General features: G+C 43.7%; 1 protein-coding gene across 1 annotated transcript; it reads right to left on the reverse strand.

Moving 5' to 3' along the window:
• Positions 1-4309: 4309 nt before the first annotated feature.
• LOC129853538 (uncharacterized) lies at positions 4310-9837 on the reverse strand. Its single transcript, XM_055919688.1, has 2 exons — positions 6546-9837; positions 4310-6354 (listed from the first exon to the last, which is right to left on the reverse strand). Exons 1-2 carry the CDS (start codon positions 6864-6866, stop codon positions 5671-5673), a joined length of 1005 nt encoding a protein of 334 aa, XP_055775663.1. The 5' UTR covers positions 6867-9837; the 3' UTR covers positions 4310-5670.
• Positions 9838-19034: the final 9197 nt, after the last annotated feature.

Raw genomic sequence — 19034 nt, forward strand, 5'->3', positions numbered from 1 at the left:
CATGGCAGACGGGCGGCTTTGCAGGCTCATGGCAGACGGATGGCTCAGACGGCGCTGGGGAGACGGATGGCTCAGATGGCGCTGGAGAGACGGATGGCTCAGATGGCGCTGGGGAGACGGATGGCTCAGATGGCGCTGGGGAGACGGATGGCTCAGATGGCGCTGGGGAGACGGATGGCTCAGATGGCGCTGGGGAGACAGATAGCTCTGTAGGGAGGAGAAGGAGAGACAGCCTGGTGCGTGGTCTAGGCACCGGCTGCGCTGGAGAGGAGGAAACAGCAGGAGAGAGAACCCGGAGAGACAGCCTGGTACGGGGGGCTGCCACCGGAGGACTGGTACATGGAGGTGGCACCGGGTCTACCGGACCGTGAAGGAGGACACGTGCTCTTGAGCACCGAGCCTCCCCAACCCTACCAGGTTGAATGGACCCCGTAGCCCTGCCAGTGCGGCGAGGTGGAGTAGCCCGCACTGGGCTATGCAGGCGAACCGGGGACACCACCTGTAAGGCTGGTGCCATGTACACCGGCCCGAGGAGACGTACTGGAGACCAGATACGTTGGGCCGGCTTCATGGCACTCGGCTCGATGCCCAACCTAGCCCTCCCAGTGCGGCAAGGTGGAATAGCCCGCACTGGGCTAAGCACACGTACTGGGGACACCGTGCGCTCTACCGCATAACACGGTCTCTTACCAGTACGACGCCTTCTACCTCCACGGTAAGCACGGGGAGTTTGCTCGGGTATCTTACCCGGCTTTGCCACACTCCTCGTGTGCCCCCCCCCCAAGAAATTTTTTGGTCTTACTCACGGGCTCCCAACCGCGTCGTCGCGCTGCCTCCTCATACCAGCGCCGCTCAGCCTTCGCTGCTTCCAATTCCTCCTTTGGACGGCGATATTCCCCTGGTTGAGCCCAAGGTCCTCTACCGTCCAAGATCTCCTCCCAAGTCCAGAAGTTCCTGTTGCTCCGTCGAGCATTCCCATACCGCTTGGTCACATTTTGTTGGTGGGTGATTCTGTTATGGCTGTCGCTTTCCTCATCCTCAGATGAGGTGAGGAGAGAAGGATCTTCTGACCAAAATGCGGGTTCAGGGAAATATGCCATCTTTATTATATATTTGACAGCCACGAAACAAAACAAAACACTTTCAAAACTACAAAATAACAAAACGACGTAGAACGGAACCTGAACATAAACTCACATCACAAACGTAAACTCACGGACAGGAACGTTACATCGAAACACACGAACAGCCAAACAGTCCCGTAAGTGAAAAACACATCGACAACGACGAAAGACATCACAGGAGACAATCACCCACAAAGAAACAGTGAGAATGCCCTACCTAAATATGACTCTTAATTAGAGGCAAACGCAAACCACCTGCCTCTAATCAAGAGCCATACCAGGCAAACAAAACCAACATAGAAACAGATAACATAGACTGCCCACCCAAAACACATGCCCTGACCATAAACACATAAAAACAACATAAAACAGGTCAGGACTGTTACAGTAGCATCGTTGGTTTCGTTCTGTTTATTGTTTTGTTCGTATTTAAGAGTATTCAAATAAATATGGATACATACCACGCTGCGCTTTGGTCCTCCTTTCCTTCAACCAACGACGAGAGTCGTGACAGAAGCATTTATTTGAGCTGCAATTTCTGAGGCTGGTAACTCTAATGAATGTATCCTTTGCAGCAGAGGTAACTCTGGGTCTTCCTTTCCTGTGGCTGTCCTCATGAGAGCCAGTTTCATCATAGCGCTTGATGGTTTTTGAGACTGCACTTGAAGAACCTTTCAAAGTTCTTGACATTTTCCAGATTAACTGACCTTCATGTCTTAAGTAATGATTGACTGTTGTTTCTCTTTGCTTATTTGAGCTGTTCTTGCCATACACTTTTTTTGGTTACTACATGATTCCAAATATGTTATTTCATTGTTTTGATGTCTTCACTATTAATCTACAATGTAGAAAATAGTAAAAATAAAGAAAAACCCTGGAATGAGTAGGTGTGTCCAAACTTTTGACTGGTACTGTATATCTGGAATGTTTATGGATTATGCTTGATATGCCTTGAAATTGACTGAGCTGTAGGCCTACCAAATCAAACTAGGAGTAAGTGCCACTGTGAAAAGGAGTTAATCATTATGACTGTAAACTCCACACTTTTGTTGCTTTTGTAACCAAATCCTGCAAATTCAAATAACCAGGGAAAAAAAGGCAAATAGATGTCATTTAATTGAATATATTTTTATTGCTAATGATTTGTTATGGAATCAATAGCCTGTACTTCTCTACATCTCTAGCAATATGGCCGGGCATGGTTGTTTACTGTCATGGGAGACTATTTACTATCAAGTTGCTGTAATGGTGTTAGTAAGGCCAGTAGGTGGCATTATTGTTGTTCCTCTTTAACATGGGTCAGACAGGATGTCAACGTCAGAGAGCAGTGGCAGATAGCCTACATTGGGATGGCACACATTGGAAGGTCATGTAGGCCTCTATGGTGTCATATAAATGCTCCTATCAGGCCAATACTATTCTGGGAATAGTATAACTCCCCATGTTATGAAACCCAGCATAGTTTAACATAACACCAGCAGCAGTAACAATTGATGTGCTGTGAGCATTCCCACAAAATCAATTGGCTACTGCATTATTCCAGCAGGCAGCCGCACATTGGCAGTAAATGAAGTGAATTACTGTGCCCCAGGACAATTGAAAGATTCCATGCATTACATGAATCCTTTTGGACTTCTAAAAACATGAACTTTTGAAAGCCTTAATAGTTGTGGAAATGATTTTGTTGAATATTGAATAGGACATTACTCATCCTTTTTCTCAAATTAGAATGTTACCAGTGTATGCCAATTATTTTACGCGCAATTTTTAAAGTCTTCGCTATTTGCTCAAATAGATGTTTCTCTCATAGTGTACAATATCAATTATTAGTTACACTATCGTCTATCTATGTCCTTGTGTTATCATACTGGGAGTGTAATGTAATGAGGCAGCCAGAGGGCGGCGTGCGGGTCTGTAGCTATACCAGTTGCTATTTGCTCCATCTCTGATTCTCCTCAATATCAAGTGCGACTATAGGCTATTTAGTGTGGTGTCAATCAAATGATTCATAGTGTCACGCCTGCTCCCGTTCTTCCCCCCTGGCGCTCGAGGGTGCCAAGCTGCCCTGCATTGCGCACTCCTGCCACCATCCTTTACGCACACCTGCCTTCCCTCGTCACGCGCTTCATCGATATTGGACTCACCTGGATTCACTCAATCACCTGTTTATTACCTCCCCTATATTTGTCAGTTCCCCAGCTCTGTTCCCCGCTGCTGCATTGTTTGTCATTGTGTATCTGTGTTCTGGCGCTGTTGCTGTCTTGCTCTTTGTCTGTTCACAATTAAATGTCAACTCCCCGTACCTGCTTCTCATCCCCGCGTCGGCCCTTACACAGCCTATAGGCTATAGGCTACAAAGAGCATGCTTGGAGAAGCACAGATCAGAGTTAGATTCTTAAGGTAGTTGCTGGGATGGTGTAAATAAATCTAGGATGCAGTACACACTGCAATGGTGTCAAGAGATTTATGTTCTCCGTGTTAATACACCCAATTGAATTAATTACTCAGCCTGAAACCCAGAATTTGTAGGAAACTGGTTGGAATGAATCAGACGGAGGCCCAGTCACAATAGTCAGATAATTTATTTACGAGAGCGCGCTGCCTATCATTTCCTGTACATTGGTCTATATACCTCACATTTTGTCATAAATGTCTCTCCTCCTCTCAGATACAATGGCAACATAGTTCACAAGTCTTCCTGTCATACATTGTCTGCCACCTGTTATACAATCTACTACAAGCCCAAGGTCTCTCCCCTCCCTGGGTGGGGACAGAATGTCCTGTAAGGAACACAGTAGTAGAGCTTGTCTGTCGATAGCTCCTCTTATCTCATACATTGTCTCACACTTGCACCCTGCTTACATACTAAAAAGGAACAAAAAGTCCTTGTCCTAATTCTGACTAAAACTACACACATCAGATTTATAGAGGTATGATTCTAATAAATGTCATACAATCATACTGCTACAGGGTAGTTTTAGTTATAGTTCTACGTTAAATGTATACATCATTTAGTCATTATTCATAAAATGCATAACAAATGTATATTCCAACCCTCAGCCCCGGCCTGCTCTGCCCTTGCTGATCAAAACCTTTTTAGTGTGCTGTCTATCCAATGATGTGCTGTGTAGGCCTACAGAAGCAGTTCAAGAGGAGAGTCAAAAGCTTCTGAATTCTTTGGGGGGGGGGGGATTAGGCCCTATTCCAAAAATTGTGCGCGGACTAGCCTATAGCCTATGTTCTGTTCACTTTGAGAAGGAGAGCGCAAAGATGAGGTTAACTTTGATAGCTCGCTACTACTATAATTGATTTGAATAAAAACTGCACGTTTCTTCATCTTACCCATTATGTATTTATCAGAGTTATTGACCTCACAATAACCAGATCCGAGTAACTTTGTGGTCCTGAATCTCCAATCAATTGGAAATGGACAGTTCATAGTGCTGAAAGTAATTAATTTCGAGTAAGAATAATCCATTTCAACGTCTTCATTTTAATTATATTTGACTAACAACAAGATAGCTTTGTGTTGGAGCTTATTTCTTCCTATTTAAGAAGTAAGAGGTAGGCCTACCTGTTTGACAAACAAACTTAAAAGCTATAGGCTCCATAGTAGGCTGCTGAGGGGAGGACGGCCCATACAGTAATAATGGCTGGAACTGAGTAAAAGGAATGGCACAAAACACATGGAAGCCATGTGTTTGATGTATTTGATACCATTCCACTCATTCCACTTGAGCTCATCCTCCCAAATGAAGGTGCCACCAACCTCGTGTGATAGGCTAATAGCCACGGGAAGTAGGGTTTCTGAGGGTGCTGCAGCACCCCCTGATAAATCACAATTTAAAAATAATTACAGTTTTTCTCAATTGCTAAAACACAATTTCTGAAACCATGCTCCATTTCCTGAAAACATTAAACATAAAACCTCATCTTCAAGCACTATTTACATAACCTCTGACTCCTCTCGCAAAATGAAACATTCGCCTCAAAACAGTTTGACCTGTGTTCAAAATCAAACACTGCTCTCAAATCATAAACAAAGTGATCAAAATGATATACACTCTCAAGCAGTCAGTAAACAATACACCGAAAAATAGAAAACACATTGTTCAAAACATAGAATTCTCAGGGAGATGTAAATTTTTAATCTAAAAAAATATTCATATTTTTCTGTCATTGTCTTTTGATGAACGAAAACATGTTCTATCATAGCAGCTCAAAATGCATCAGAAATTACTACTCTGCTTTGCTCATTGCAATTTTGTTTTTTGTTCTTCCTCCTCCTTGTACCCCTATTTTTACAGTACTGTACCCTGCATCTCACAAACGTGTCCTTTGTCTCTGTGAGACTGTAATTCTTGTTCTTTGTTGATATGAACCTGCAACCAGTCAAAATCTATTGAGCAGTCAGTACTGTTACTAAATGGAAAGCACAATGTTCAGGGCCATACAATTTGTCCATTGTACAGTATACAGCCTACAATGCACTGTACTACAGTATACAATACTAAAAGGGACAAAAATCAAAGGAGTAAACATGTGATCAATGTGCTTCTTCCTGTCTTTGGGCTGGGTCAGGCCAGAGCACTTCGTCGACATCACAAGCAATATTGTCCCTCCTGAGGCAACGGGGGAAGAAGCCTCTTGTGTGCCGTATCCAGCCCTGACATGATTCCTCACCTATATCACCACAGGCTAAATCCATGGCTTGCAGCAGATTTACTCTGGTGTAGGGTTGTCTATCATACACTTTCCATCTCCAAGAGGAGAAAAACTCCTTAATCGGATTCAGGAAAGGCAAGTATGGAGGGAGGTACAAGTTCATAAACTGCCCATTGATGTTAAACCATTCCCTTACCTGAGCAGCTCGGTGGGAACTGACATTGTCCCACACTATCACATAGGTGGGAATGGGATTCTCATTTAGCTCTCGACCCTGCTGCTCTTGAACCTGCTGCTCAAATAAAATATCTCTTAGATTGGCAATAAATCTTAGAAGGTGCTCGGTGTTATATGGCCCGAGTGTAACATGGTGATGTAGAACACCATGGTTGCTGATAGCAGCACAGATTGTGACATTGCCACCTCGTTGACCAGGGACTTCAACAATGGCCCGCTGTCCAATCATGTTTCGGCCTCTCCTTCTCCTCTTTGTTAGATTGAAGCCTGCTTCATCGACAAAGATGAACTCATGGGGTCTGTCCAAGGATTCCAAGTCAAATATTGTCTGTGTAGAAACACAATATACTGTATGTAGGATTTTGTAAGTCGTACAGAGACAGTGCTATACTGTAGAGTACAATTAGGCTTCTGATTCACATACATTGTATGTACTGAAGAGTAAAAATCATTCACATAGTATGTGTAAGTACTGTAGACAATCTGGATTACAGTAAATGTTTCTGAATGTACACTTACTTGCACATACTGAGCTCGCAGTTCTTTCACCCTTGGTGAGTTGCGCTCAAAAGGTACTCTGTATACTTGTTTCATTCGCATCCTGTTACGATGGAGGACACGGTCAATTGTGAAAATGCTCACACTGTCGATTCCCTGGAAGTGTGTGTTGTCTTGTATCACTCGTTCCTGGATTTCTCTGAGTCGCATTGCATTATCTTGAAGGACCATGCCAACTATAACGGCCTCTTGCTCCCGAGTGAATATAGCTGTCCTTCCACCTGCAGGTGGCAGCCTTGCAATTCTACAAAAATTAGTTGTGCAGTTACAAAACATATTCATGCAGTACAATACATACAGTGATTAACTTTACAAATGTCTATTGAAACAGCTGCATATAGTGTAGTACAGTACATTTGCAATTACAAAAATACAGTAGTATACTGTACCTGTTCTCTTCTCTGAATGTCCTTACTATGGTGGACACAGAAAATCAGCTCAAATTGGTTTGCACTCTAAGTCCTGCTACCCTCATTGTCAGTCCATGGACAAGAACATGGTCTATAACTGTTGCTCGAATTTCATCAGATATTTCCACTCTTTGTCTTCCTCTTCGTCCTCCTCTTCCTCTTTCTTGCCCTCCTCCTCTTCCTCGTCGCCCACCTCGCATACGCACTCGTCCTCGTCCTCTCACATTGTTTCTTCTATCCATTCTCAGACTTTCTCCTTCCCACCTTCAACAACCTGTTTGCTCTCTGAACTGGCTTATATTGGTTGTGTCGCATCATTTGAAACAGGTTAAATCAATTTTGAGTGGTTGTGTTCAATCAATGACATGTGTTCTCTATTTGTATTTGATTGTTGCAACTTGTGTTTACCAGTATGGATGACATGTGCATTAGAGTGCAGAATGTGTTTTGAGAATGAGAATGTGTTTAGAGTTTTGCTGAAAAGTCTAATTGAGACCTGCAAATTGTGTTTTACCATGTGAAATGGTTTAAGGTATTGACAACAGACTGCATAATTAGCTAAATGAGTCCAGGCAACTGAGAACTTTGTTCAGCCAATGGGTTTTAGTGTTTTAGCAATTGAGAAAAACTGTAATATAAAATATAAAACCCATCTTCCCATGGCCATGTATAGGAAGTCCATAGATTTGTAGGCTATATCCCTCCACTCAACATGCGCTCTTATAGTAGATTGCCTCCATGTCAGTTAAGAAAACCAGTACTTGAATTGAGGGGGTATGAGAGATTACGCAATAGGCCTACCTTTTATTAAATAAAATGGACAAAAGCACAGGCCTACCCGTCACTAGTTTAAGATTTTGAAAAAAATATCAAACTGATCTGATTATATTAAGTGATCTATAACAGTGCTTTGGTCTGCGATGCTTTATGCTAGAAACAAGCTGTAAAATACCCGGAAAGACATGACTTCAAGGCATTTGGGGATATCATTGTTTCATTTCTTAGACATTCAGAGGCAGAGCTACAACCTTCTATAGCCGAGGTCCAAGGAGACAAAAAAAATTATTTGGTTGGGAAGTAATCTAATTCTGTCGCTCTCAATTGATTAAGCAATTAATTTTCTGTACAATAGAAGATGTTTGAACCCAAGACAGCTTTTAGGTTAACACTTGGTATAGGCGCCTGGCAACCAACTTTATTGCGCATTGAAGCCACCCACTGTATTGGAGTGCCCCTGCCTGCCTTCTGCCTGCTGTGCTAGCGGGAAGCAGGGACGGCCGGTAGACAGTGTCCTTCGCCCCCACCTGTCGGGCACAGCAAGCTAGCACAAGGTGTTACTAACTAGCAAGCTAGTTAGCACACGGGAGGCGGGGTTGACCAGTAGACAGTGTCCTTCGCCCCCGCCTGTCAGGCACCGTTTAAAGATGGTGAGGGCAGGCAGGAGTGAAGGAAATTCAGATAATAATTACATTTCCCTTTTGACCCACATTCAAAAGTGTCAGAAAATAGGTTGTCACTTTCCATTGACTATAATGTAATATGCAAACATTTCTCAAGTATATTAGAAAACACTCTAAAACACTCCACACTAACTCATATTACATCAGAATCCCATCAATCAAATCTATTTATAAAGCCTTTTTTATATCAGCCGATGTCACAAAGTGCTATTCAGAAACTCAGCCTAAAACCCCAAACAGCAATGCAGACATAGAAGCACGGGGGCTAGGATAAACTTCCTAGAAAGGTAGAAACCTAGGAAGAAACCTAGAGAGAAACCAAGCTCTGAGGGGTGGCCAGTCCTCTTCTGGTTGTGCAGCTGTCTATCGTTGTCTCTGATTGGAGATCATACTTAGGCAGCCCTTTTTCCACTTTTAGTTTGTGGGATGTTGTTTGTGTGTAGTTGCTTTCTGCATTGCATGTAGCTTTATGTTCGTTTTTGTATTTTGTCGTTTTTTGGTGTCATTTAAATAAAAGTAAAATGTACACCTACCACGCTGCACTTTGGTCTAATTCTTCCGTCAACGAACGTGACAACTATGGTTTGCAACTGCACATGGGGACAAAGATTGTACTTGTACTGGAGAACTGTCCTCTGGTCTGATGAAACATAACTGTTTGGCCATAATGACCATCGTTATGTTTGGAGGAAAAAATGGGGAGGCTTGCAAGCCAAAGAACACCATTCCAACCGTGAAGCATGGGGGTGGCATCATCATGTTGTGGGGGTGATTTGCTGCAGGAGGGACTGGTGCACTTCACAAAATAGATGGCATTATGAGGAAGGAAAATTATAGTGGATATATTGAAGCAAGATCTCAAGACATCAGTCGGGAAGTTAAAGCTTGGTCGCAAATGGGTCTTCCAAATGGACAATGACCCCAAGCATACTTCCAAAGTTGTGGCAAAATGACTTGAGGACAACAAAGTCAAGGTATTGGAGTGGCCATCACAAAGCCCTGACCTTAATCCTATAGAAAATTTGTGGGCAGAAATGTTTGACCCAGGTTAAACAATTTAAAGGCAATGCTACCAAATACTAATTTAGTGTCTGTAAACTTCTGACCCACTGGGAATGTGATGAAAGAAATAAAAGCTGAAATAAATCATTCTCTCTACTATTATTCTGACATTTCACATTCTTAAAATAAAGTGGTGATCCTAACTGACCTAAAACAGGGAATTATTACTAGGATTAAATGTCATGAATGGTGAAAAACTGAGTTACATTTACATTACATTTAAGTCATTTAGCAGACGCTCTTATCCAGAGCGACTTACAAATTGGTGCATTCACCTTATGACATCCAGTGGAACAGCCACTTTACAATTGTGCATCTAAATCTTTTAAGGGGGGGGGGGGGCAGAAGGATTGCTTTATCCTATCCTAGGTATTCCTTGAAGAGGTGGGGTTTCAGGTGTCTCCGGAAGGTGGTGATTGACTCCGCTGTCCTGGCGTCGTGAGGGAGTTTGTTCCACCATTGGGGTGCCAGAGCAGCGAACAGTTTTGACTGGGCTGAGCGGGAACTGTACTTCCTCAGTGGTAGGGAGGCGAGCAGGCCAGAGGTGGATGAACGCAGTGCCCATGTTTGGGTGTAGGGCCTGATCAGAGCCTGAAGGTACTGAGGTGCCGTTCCCCTCACAGCTCCGTAGGCAAGCACCATGGTCTTGTAGCGGATGCGAGCTTCAACTGGAAGCCAGTGGAGAGAGCGGAGGAGCGGGGTGACGTGAGAGAACTTGGGAAGGTTGAACACCAGACGGGCTGCGGCGTTCTGGATGAGTTGTAGGGGTTTAATGGCACAGGCAGGGAGCCCAGCCAACAGCGAGTTGCAGTAATCCAGACGGGAGATGACAAGTGCCTGGATTAGGACCTGCGCCGCTTCCTGTGTGAGGCAGGGTCGTACTCTGCGGATGTTGTAGAGCATGAACCTACAGGAACGGGCCACCGCCTTGATGTTAGTTGAGAACGACAGGGTGTTGTCCAGGATCACGCCAAGGTTCTTAGCGCTCTGGGAGGAGGACACAATGGAGTTGTCAACCGTGATGGCGAGATCATGGAACGGGCAGTCCTTCCCCGGGAGGAAGAGCAGCTCCGTCTTGCCGAGGTTCAGCTTGAGGTGGTGATCCGTCATCCACACTGATATGTCTGCCAGACATGCAGAGATGCGATTCGCCACCTGGTCATCAGAAGGGGGAAAGGAGAAGATTAATTGTGTGTCGTCTGCATAGCAATGATAGGAGAGACCATGTGAGGTTATGACAGAGCCAAGTGACTTGGTGTATAGCGAGAATAGGAGAGGGCCTAGAACAGAGCCCTGGGGGACACCAGTGGTGAGAGCGCGTGGTGAGGAGACAGATTCTCGCCACGCCACCTGGTAGGAGCGACCTGTCAGGTAGGACGCAATCCAAGCGTGGGCCGCGCCGGAGATGCCCAACTCGGAGAGGGTGGAGAGGAGGATCTGATGGTTCACAGTATCGAAGGCAGCCGATAGGTCTAGAAGGATGAGAGCAGAGGAGAGAGAGTTAGCTTTAGCAGTGCGGAGCGCCTCCGTGATACAGAGAAGAGCAGTCTCAGTTGAGTGACTAGTCTTGAAACCTGACTGATTTGGATCAAGAAGGTCATTCTGAGAGAGATAGCAGGAGAGCTGGCCAAGGACGGCACGTTCAAGAGTTTTGGAGAGAAAAGAAAGAAGGGATACTGGTCTGTAGTTGTTGACATCGGAGGGATCGAGTGTAGGTTTTTTCAGAAGGGGTGCAACTCTCGCTCTCTTGAAGACGGAAGGGACGTAGCCAGCGGTCAAGGATGAGTTGATGAGCGAGGTGAGGTAAGGGAGAAGGTCTCCGGAAATGGTCTGGAGAAGAGAGGAGGGGATAGGGTCAAGCGGGCAGGTTGTTGGGCGGCCGGCCGTCACAAGACGCGAGATTTCATCTGGAGAGAGAGGGGAGAAAGAGGTCAGAGCACAGGGTAGGGCAGTGTGAGCAGAACCAGCGGTGTCGTTTGACTTAGCAAACGAGGATCGGATGTCGTCGACCTTCTTTTCGAAATGGTTGACGAAGTCGTCTGCAGAGAGGGAGGAGGGGGGGGAGGGGGAGGAGGATTCAGGAAGGAGGAGAAGGTGGCAAAGAGCTTCCTAGGGTTAGAGGCAGATGCTTGGAATTTACAGTGGTAGAAAGTGGCTTTAGCAGCAGAGACAGAAGAGGAAAATGTAGAGAGGAGGGAGTGAAAGGATGCCAGGTCCGCAGGGAGGCGAGTTTTCCTCCATTTCCGCTCGGCTGCCCGGAGCCCTGTTCTGTGAGCTCGCAATGAGTCGTCGAGCCACGGAGCGGGAGGGGAGGACCGAGCCGGCCTGGAGGATAGGGGACATAGAGAGTCAAAGGATGCAGAAAGGGAGGAGAGGAGGGTTGAGGAGGCAGAATCAGGAGATAGGTTGGAGAAGGTTTGGGCAGAGGGAAGAGATGATAGGATGGAAGAGGAGAGAGTAGCGGGGGAGAGAGAGCGAAGGTTGGGACGGCGCGATACCATCCGAGTAGGGGCAGTGTGGGAAGTGTTGGATGAGAGCGAGAGGGAAAAGGATACAAGGTAGTGGTCGGAGACTTGGAGGGGAGTTGCAATTAGGTTAGTGGAAGAACAGCATCTAGTAAAGATGAGGTCAAGCGTATTGCCTGCCTTGTGAGTAGGGGGGGAAGGTGAGAGGGTGAGGTCAAAAGAGGAGAGGAGTGGAAAGAAGGAGGCAGAGAGGAATGAGTCAAAGGTAGACATGGGGAGGTTAAAGTCACCCAGAACTGTGAGAGGTGAGCCGTCCTCAGGAAAGGAGCTTATCAAGGCATCAAGCTCATTGATGAACTCTCCAAGGGAACCTGGAGGGCGATAAATGATAAGGATGGGGGCGCTGTTTAGACTATTTATGCTAATGTGGCTAATTTTTTAAACGGCTTCCCACAAAATCCTTGATCGTACAATATGCATATTATTATTATTATTGGATAGAAAACAGTCTATAGTTTCTATAGGAGTTGAAATTTTGTCTCTAAGTGGAACAGAGCCCATTCTACAGCAATTTCCCTGACATGGAGTCAGATTTGAGAAACGTTGGCCACTTTTCTGAAGTCATTTAAAAGGGCTCTGTCGTTGCTATGACTATACGGACACTTCTTACGTCTTCCCCTGGATGCCTTTACGTGATGACGATTCCAACGGGCTCGATTGCTCGTTCACAGGCCCTACAAATGAAAAAAACCTTTAGCTAGCAAGTCTTTTCTTGCTGCGTAACGCGCGTGGAAGACACCGACCCTCTCCTGTTCCAAGCGTTAGTTTAGCCTGTTATATTTCTCCGGTCATCTTTTCACTCGTTATAGGAGTTACAAACATCACAAAGTAGTTAATTTAAAGCGTTTTATAGCAATTTATATCCGTTTAGTGCGATTTTGGGACATTTATTTTTGCAACGATGTGAAAAGTTGGAAACGCTTTTCAGTTCATCCCGAACGTAGTTGACATTTCCACATGGCAAGAGGACAGCTTTCCACCAAAAGACGATTTCTCCCAAGAAAGGATCCTTTGCCCAAGATACTGATGGAAGAACAGCTCAAGGTAGGACATTTTTATTATGATAAATCGTGTTTCTGTCGAAACATTTTAGTGGCTTAGGACGCCATGTTTTTTGACGTAGCTTCGCTTGGCGCAAACTGTATTGAAAAGTAAGGATAAATTAAAAAATGTAATAACGCAATTGTATTAAGAATTAAATTGTCTATCAATCCCTGTCCACCCTATATTTTTTAGTCACGTTTATGAGTATTTATGTATAAGAGTAGATCACTGTCTAAGTGGCGCAAGGACGTTTTCTTTACCAGCTTGTCTACATTTCACATTGTCTAACCATGATTTTGGTGGCTAAATATAAACATTTTCGATCAAACTGTATATGCATGTTGTAATGTGATGTTACAGGAGTGTCATCGGAGGAATTCTGAGAAGGTTAGTGAAAAAATTAATATCTTTTGGCGATGTTGACTTTTATCGCTCACTTTGGCTAGAATCAATGCTGGGCTGCTAATTGCTATGTGCTAAGCTAATATAACGATTTATTGTGTTTTCGCTGTAAGACACTTAGAAAATCTGAAATATTGTCTGTATTCACAGGATCTGTGTCTTTCGATTCGTGTATGCTGTGTATTTTTACGAAATGTTTGATGATTAGTAGTTAGGTAAACACGTTGCTCATTGTAATTATTCTAGTCCATTTGTGATGGTGGGTGCAATTGTAAACTATGCCATATACCTGAAATATGCACTTTTTTCTAACAAAACCTATCCCATACCATAAATATGTTATCAGACTGTCATCTAATGAGTTTTTTTGTTGGTTAGGGGCTATAAATATCTTAGTTTAGCCGAATTGGTGATGGCTACTGGTGTTGGTGGACAAATAAAAGATGGTGGATTATGCTAATGTGTTTTTAGGTAATAGATGTACATCTTTACATATTGTGTCTTCCCTGTAAAACATTTTAAAAATCGGAAATGTTGACTGGATTCATAAGATCTGTGTCTTTCATTAGCTGTATTGGACTTTAATGTGTGAAAGTTAAATATTTTAAAAAAATATTTTTTTTGAATTTCGCGGCACTGGTTTTTCAGTGGGGGGGGGGGGGGGGGTGCCGCTAGCGCCACGCTGATCCTAGACAGGTTAAGCTTGAAAGGGCTGGTAACTGTGACAGCATGGAATTCAAAGGAGGCGATAGACAGATGGGTAAGGGGAGAAAGAGAGAATGACCACTTGGGAGAGATGAGGATCCCGGTGCCACCACCCCGCTGACCAGAAGCTCTCGGGGTGTGCGAGAACACGTGGGCAGACGAAGAGAGAGCAGTAGGAGTAGCAGTGTTATCTGTGGTGAGCCATGTTTCCGTCAGTGCCAAGAAGTCGAGGGACTGGAGGGACGCATAGGCTGAGATGAGCTCTGCCTTGTTGGCTGCAGATCGGCAGATCCAGAGGCTACCGGAGACCTGGAACTCCACGTGGATCGTGCGGGCTGGGACCACCAGGTTAGGGTGGGCGCGGCCACGCGGTGTGAAGCGTTTGTATGGTCTGTGCAGAGAGGAGAGAACAGGGATAGACAGACACATAGTTGACAGGCTACAGAAGAGGCTACGCTAATGCAAAGGAGATTAGAATGACAAGTGGACTACACGTCTCGAATGTTCAGAAAGTTAAGCTTACGTTGCAAAAAAAAAAAAAAAAAAAAAGATCTTATTGACTAAAATGATATAGTACTGCTGGCTGGTGAAGTAGCCTGGCTAGCAGTGGCTGCGTTGTTGAAAGTGAAGCTGGCTAGGTAACCTCGACAATTTCTCTAAATTTCTCTAAACTACACAATTACCATGGATACAAGGACAGCAAAGACAACTAGCTAACACTACGCTAATCAAGTCGTTCCGTTGTAATGTAAGTTTCTACAGTGCTGCTATTCGGTAGAAGTTGGCTAGCTAGCAGTGTTAGCTAGCAGTGTTGGCTAGGTAGGAGGACGGCAGCGCGGCAGGCGAAAATAATTACTCAAAGCTACACAATTATCTTAGATACAAAGATAGCAAAGAAAACTATGTAGCTAGCTAACACTACACAAATCAAGTCGTTCCGTTGTAATGTAATCGTTTCTACAGTGCTGCTAATCGGTGGCTAGCTGGCTAGCTAGCAGGGTTGACTACGTTACGTTACGTTACGTTAGGACGAGAATACCTGGCTAGCGAACCTCAGCGAACCTCGATAACTACACAATTATCTTTGATACAAAGACGGCTATGTAGCCAGCTAAGTAGCTAGCTAAGATCACACAAATCAAAGATAGCAAAGACAACTGTGTAGCCAGCAAACACTACACTAATCAAGTCGTTCCGTTGTAATGCACTCGTTTCTACAATGCTGCTATTCGGTGGCTAGCTGGCTAGCTAGCAGTGTTGGCTACGTTGCGTTACGTTAGGACGAAAATAGCTGGCTAGCGAACCTCAATAACTACACAATTATGTTTGATACAAAGACGGCTATGTAGCTAGCTAAGATCAAACAAATCAAACCGTTGTACTGTAATGAAAATGAAAATCAAACCGTTGTACTATAATGAAATGTAATGAAAAGTTATACTACTATTCGGTAGACGGTGGACGTTTGCTAGCTGGCTAGCTGCTGGGCAGATAGCAGTGTGGACTACGATAGACGACGAAATACAATAATTACGCAATTATCTTTGATACACAGACGGCTATGTAGCTAGCTAAGAAGAAATTGCTAAGGTTAGACAAATCAAACCGTTGTACTATAATGAAATGTAATGAAATGTAATGAAAAGTTATACTACCTGCGGAGCGAATGCAAATGCGACCGCTCGCTCCAAACCGGATGTAACACGTTTAAATGTATTTGGCTAAGGTGTATGTAAACTTCCGACTTCAACTGTATAAAGGGAAGGAAATGATGAAGGTAACGAAGACCAGGTGTGAATCATAATGATTAACAGGTGCACGTAATGATGAGTGCCAGTTATGCGTAATGATGAATCCCAGGACCGGTGGTTAGTATTCCAGCGACGTTGTACGCCTGAGGGGAGGAGCAGGAGAAGATGTGACAACATTACAATACATTCACAACAGATTTCACAACACATTAGGTGTGTGCCCTCAGGCCCCTAGTTTACTACCACATATCTACAACACAAAACCATGTGTACGTGTGTGTATATTGCGTATGTTATCGTGTGTTTGTATGTATGTGTCTGTGCCTATGTTTGTGTTGCTTCACAGTCCCCGCTGTTCCTTAAAACCTTTCTGAAATCCCATCCCGGATCCGGGATTTTTGTCATTAAAAACCCTGACTAGCATAGCGTAGCCTAGCGCCAAAGGGTAATCAAAAAATATAATTTCATGAAATTACAAGTGCAATATTGCAAACACAGCTTAGCCTTTTGTTAATCCATCTGTCATCTCAGATTTTGAAATTATGCTTCCCAGCAAAAGCAATACTTGCATTTGTGTAAATCTATCGATCGCTCTACAAAGCAATACGAACAGCTAGCGCCAGGTAACTCGGTAACAAAAACCAGCAAAGCAATCAAATTAATCGTTTACCTTTGTTGATCTTCGGTTAGTTTCACTCACGAGACTCCCAGTTAGACAGCAAATGTTCCTTTTGTTCCATAAAGATATGTTTTATATCCAAATACCTCCGTTTGTTTGATGCGCCATCAGAAGGATGATGCGCCACCAAGCGTTTGCGACAACGGCGGAAAAAAATCCAAATTATATCCATAATGTCCACATAAACATGTCAAACGTTGTTTTTGATCCAGCTTCAGGGTGTTTTTCACATATCTATTCGATAATAAATCAACCGGGACAGTTGGCTTTTCACTAGGAGCGAGAGAGACAATGGCTACCTTTCAGAATTGCGCAAAAATCACCCGGAGAGCCCCCACCTGTCCACTTACACAATGTGCTCTTGCAGGCTCATCCTTCAAAATAAAGGCCTGAAACTACGTCTAAAGGCTGTTAACACCTTAGGGAAGACATAGAAAAAGAGGTCTTTTTGATGAGACTTCACATATGCGATAGGAAGGCATTGGAACACAGAGCTCTCAAAATGAGTGCCACTTCCTGCTTGAAATTTTCTCAGGTGCAATATCAGTTCTGTTTAACTCACAGACAAAATTCTTAGAGTTTTGGAAACTTCAGAGTGTTTTCTATCCTAATCTGACTATTATATGCATATTCTAGTTTCGGGGGCTGAGAAATAGGCAGTTTAAAATGGGTACGCATATTTTGCCAAATGTTAAAATTGCTCCCCCTAGTTAGAAGAAGGTGAAGAAAAGAGAAGTGTATAGAAGAGGTGTGTTTTTCTCAATTTTTTAAACCTAATTTTATTGCTTGCATGAGTTACTTGATGTGGAATAGATTCCATGTAGTCATGGCTTTGTGTAGTACAGTGTTTTGAACATATACATCAAGTTTTGTTATGATTCGAATGACCGTGTCTGATTTACATGCATTTATGTGCCAGACTACACCCATGTAAATGTTTATTGGTCATAGCTGCCATATTGTTGGAGAAGCCAGCCTTGAAAATGTTGCCTTGGTCCATAGATGCTATATATCAAGTTTCCTGCAGATCGGTCATTCGGTGCCAGAGGATTAGCGTTTTAAGTGTTTTTCACATAATTAAAAATGGTGGAAACTCCATCATGGCAGACTTTATAGTCCTTTAGGCAAATATTTTTCATGCGAGGAGAGGGACCTATGTACCGAATTTCATGACTCTAGGTCATGCACGGTGAGGGGCATGAGCTTTCAAAGTTTGCATTTACAATTGCTTGTTATAGAACCACCATGTGGCTAATTGGCATGGCATTGCCTGAGAGGGTGTGGACTATGGGTATTTAACATCATGCCTAGTTACACCCTCCTAAACGTTACCATCTCAGAGGAATTTGCATGTTAATTTTCCGTGATTGAAGAACAGGAACAATAGTAAATATAGCTGCCAGCAGCAATGTTGGGGTTCAAGCTGTGGGCCCACTGTGCCACCACCAGGACAAATTGGACACATTGCCCTAGGAGGAGCTACTTCTGTACTCCTTACCAAGTTTGCTAAATCAAAATTAAACAGATCATGCAATATGCATATTTTGGAAAACATGTTATAACGTTGACTGCTTTAAATATCTTCTTCTCCAGAACCGCTGGACATACAAAATCTTCCAAGACTCTTGCTCAAGCAATATGACCGCACCATGCACATGGAATGATTTTCCCTGTCCAACAATGCCCCATGCAGCCAAACTTAACCATATTTTACAGATTAGCTAGAGTCATATCCCTGAGCATGTGAGCCAAATGTAATCACTCTGAGTCATACAGATCAAGAGATATAAACATGTTCTCGAAATATGCTTGCATATGTTGAGCCTTGACAGTGTTGGAACATGTGTACCAAGTTTGGTTACAATACAAATATCTGTGTCTGATTTATATGCATTAATGTACCAGACCATGCCCACATTAATGTTTATTGGTCAGTAGCAGCCATGTTGTTTGACATACTAGTCAGGAGGATATTGCATTGAGAGACCTTGATGCCATATGATGCCATATGTCAATGCTCATCCGGATTGGCCCAGTGGTTCCGGAGATGTCATTTAAAACCTCTACAGGATCGGTGGGTCCCCCGCGGGACGTTTGAGCTAACATAGGCTAATGCGGTTAGCATGAGGTTGTAAGTAACAAGAACATTTTCCAGGACATAGACATATCTGATATTGGCAAAAAGCTTAAATTCTTGTTAATCTAACTGCACTGTCCAATTTACAGTAGCTATTGCAGTGAAATAATACCATGTTATTGTTTGAGTAGAGTGCACAGTTATGAACTTGAAAATGTATTAATGAACCAATTAGGCACATTTGGGCAGTCTTGATACAACATTTTGAACAGAAATGCAATGGTTCATTAGATCAATCTAAAACGTTGCACATACACTGCTGCCCTCTAGTGGCC

Source organism: Salvelinus fontinalis, chromosome 1 (assembly GCF_029448725.1).
Source record: "Salvelinus fontinalis isolate EN_2023a chromosome 1, ASM2944872v1, whole genome shotgun sequence".
In the NCBI taxonomy this organism is placed as follows: domain Eukaryota; kingdom Metazoa; phylum Chordata; class Actinopteri; order Salmoniformes; family Salmonidae; genus Salvelinus; species Salvelinus fontinalis.

Coding starts and splice junctions, on each gene's coding strand:
- LOC129853538 (XM_055919688.1), bottom strand. CDS start 6,866: ATGAATATGTTTTGTAACTGCACAACTAATTTTTGTAGAATTGCAAGG. Junction 6,355..6,545: donor TGCGAGCTCAGTATGTGCAA/GTAAGTGTACAT, acceptor GTTTCTACACAG/ACAATATTTGACTTGGAATC.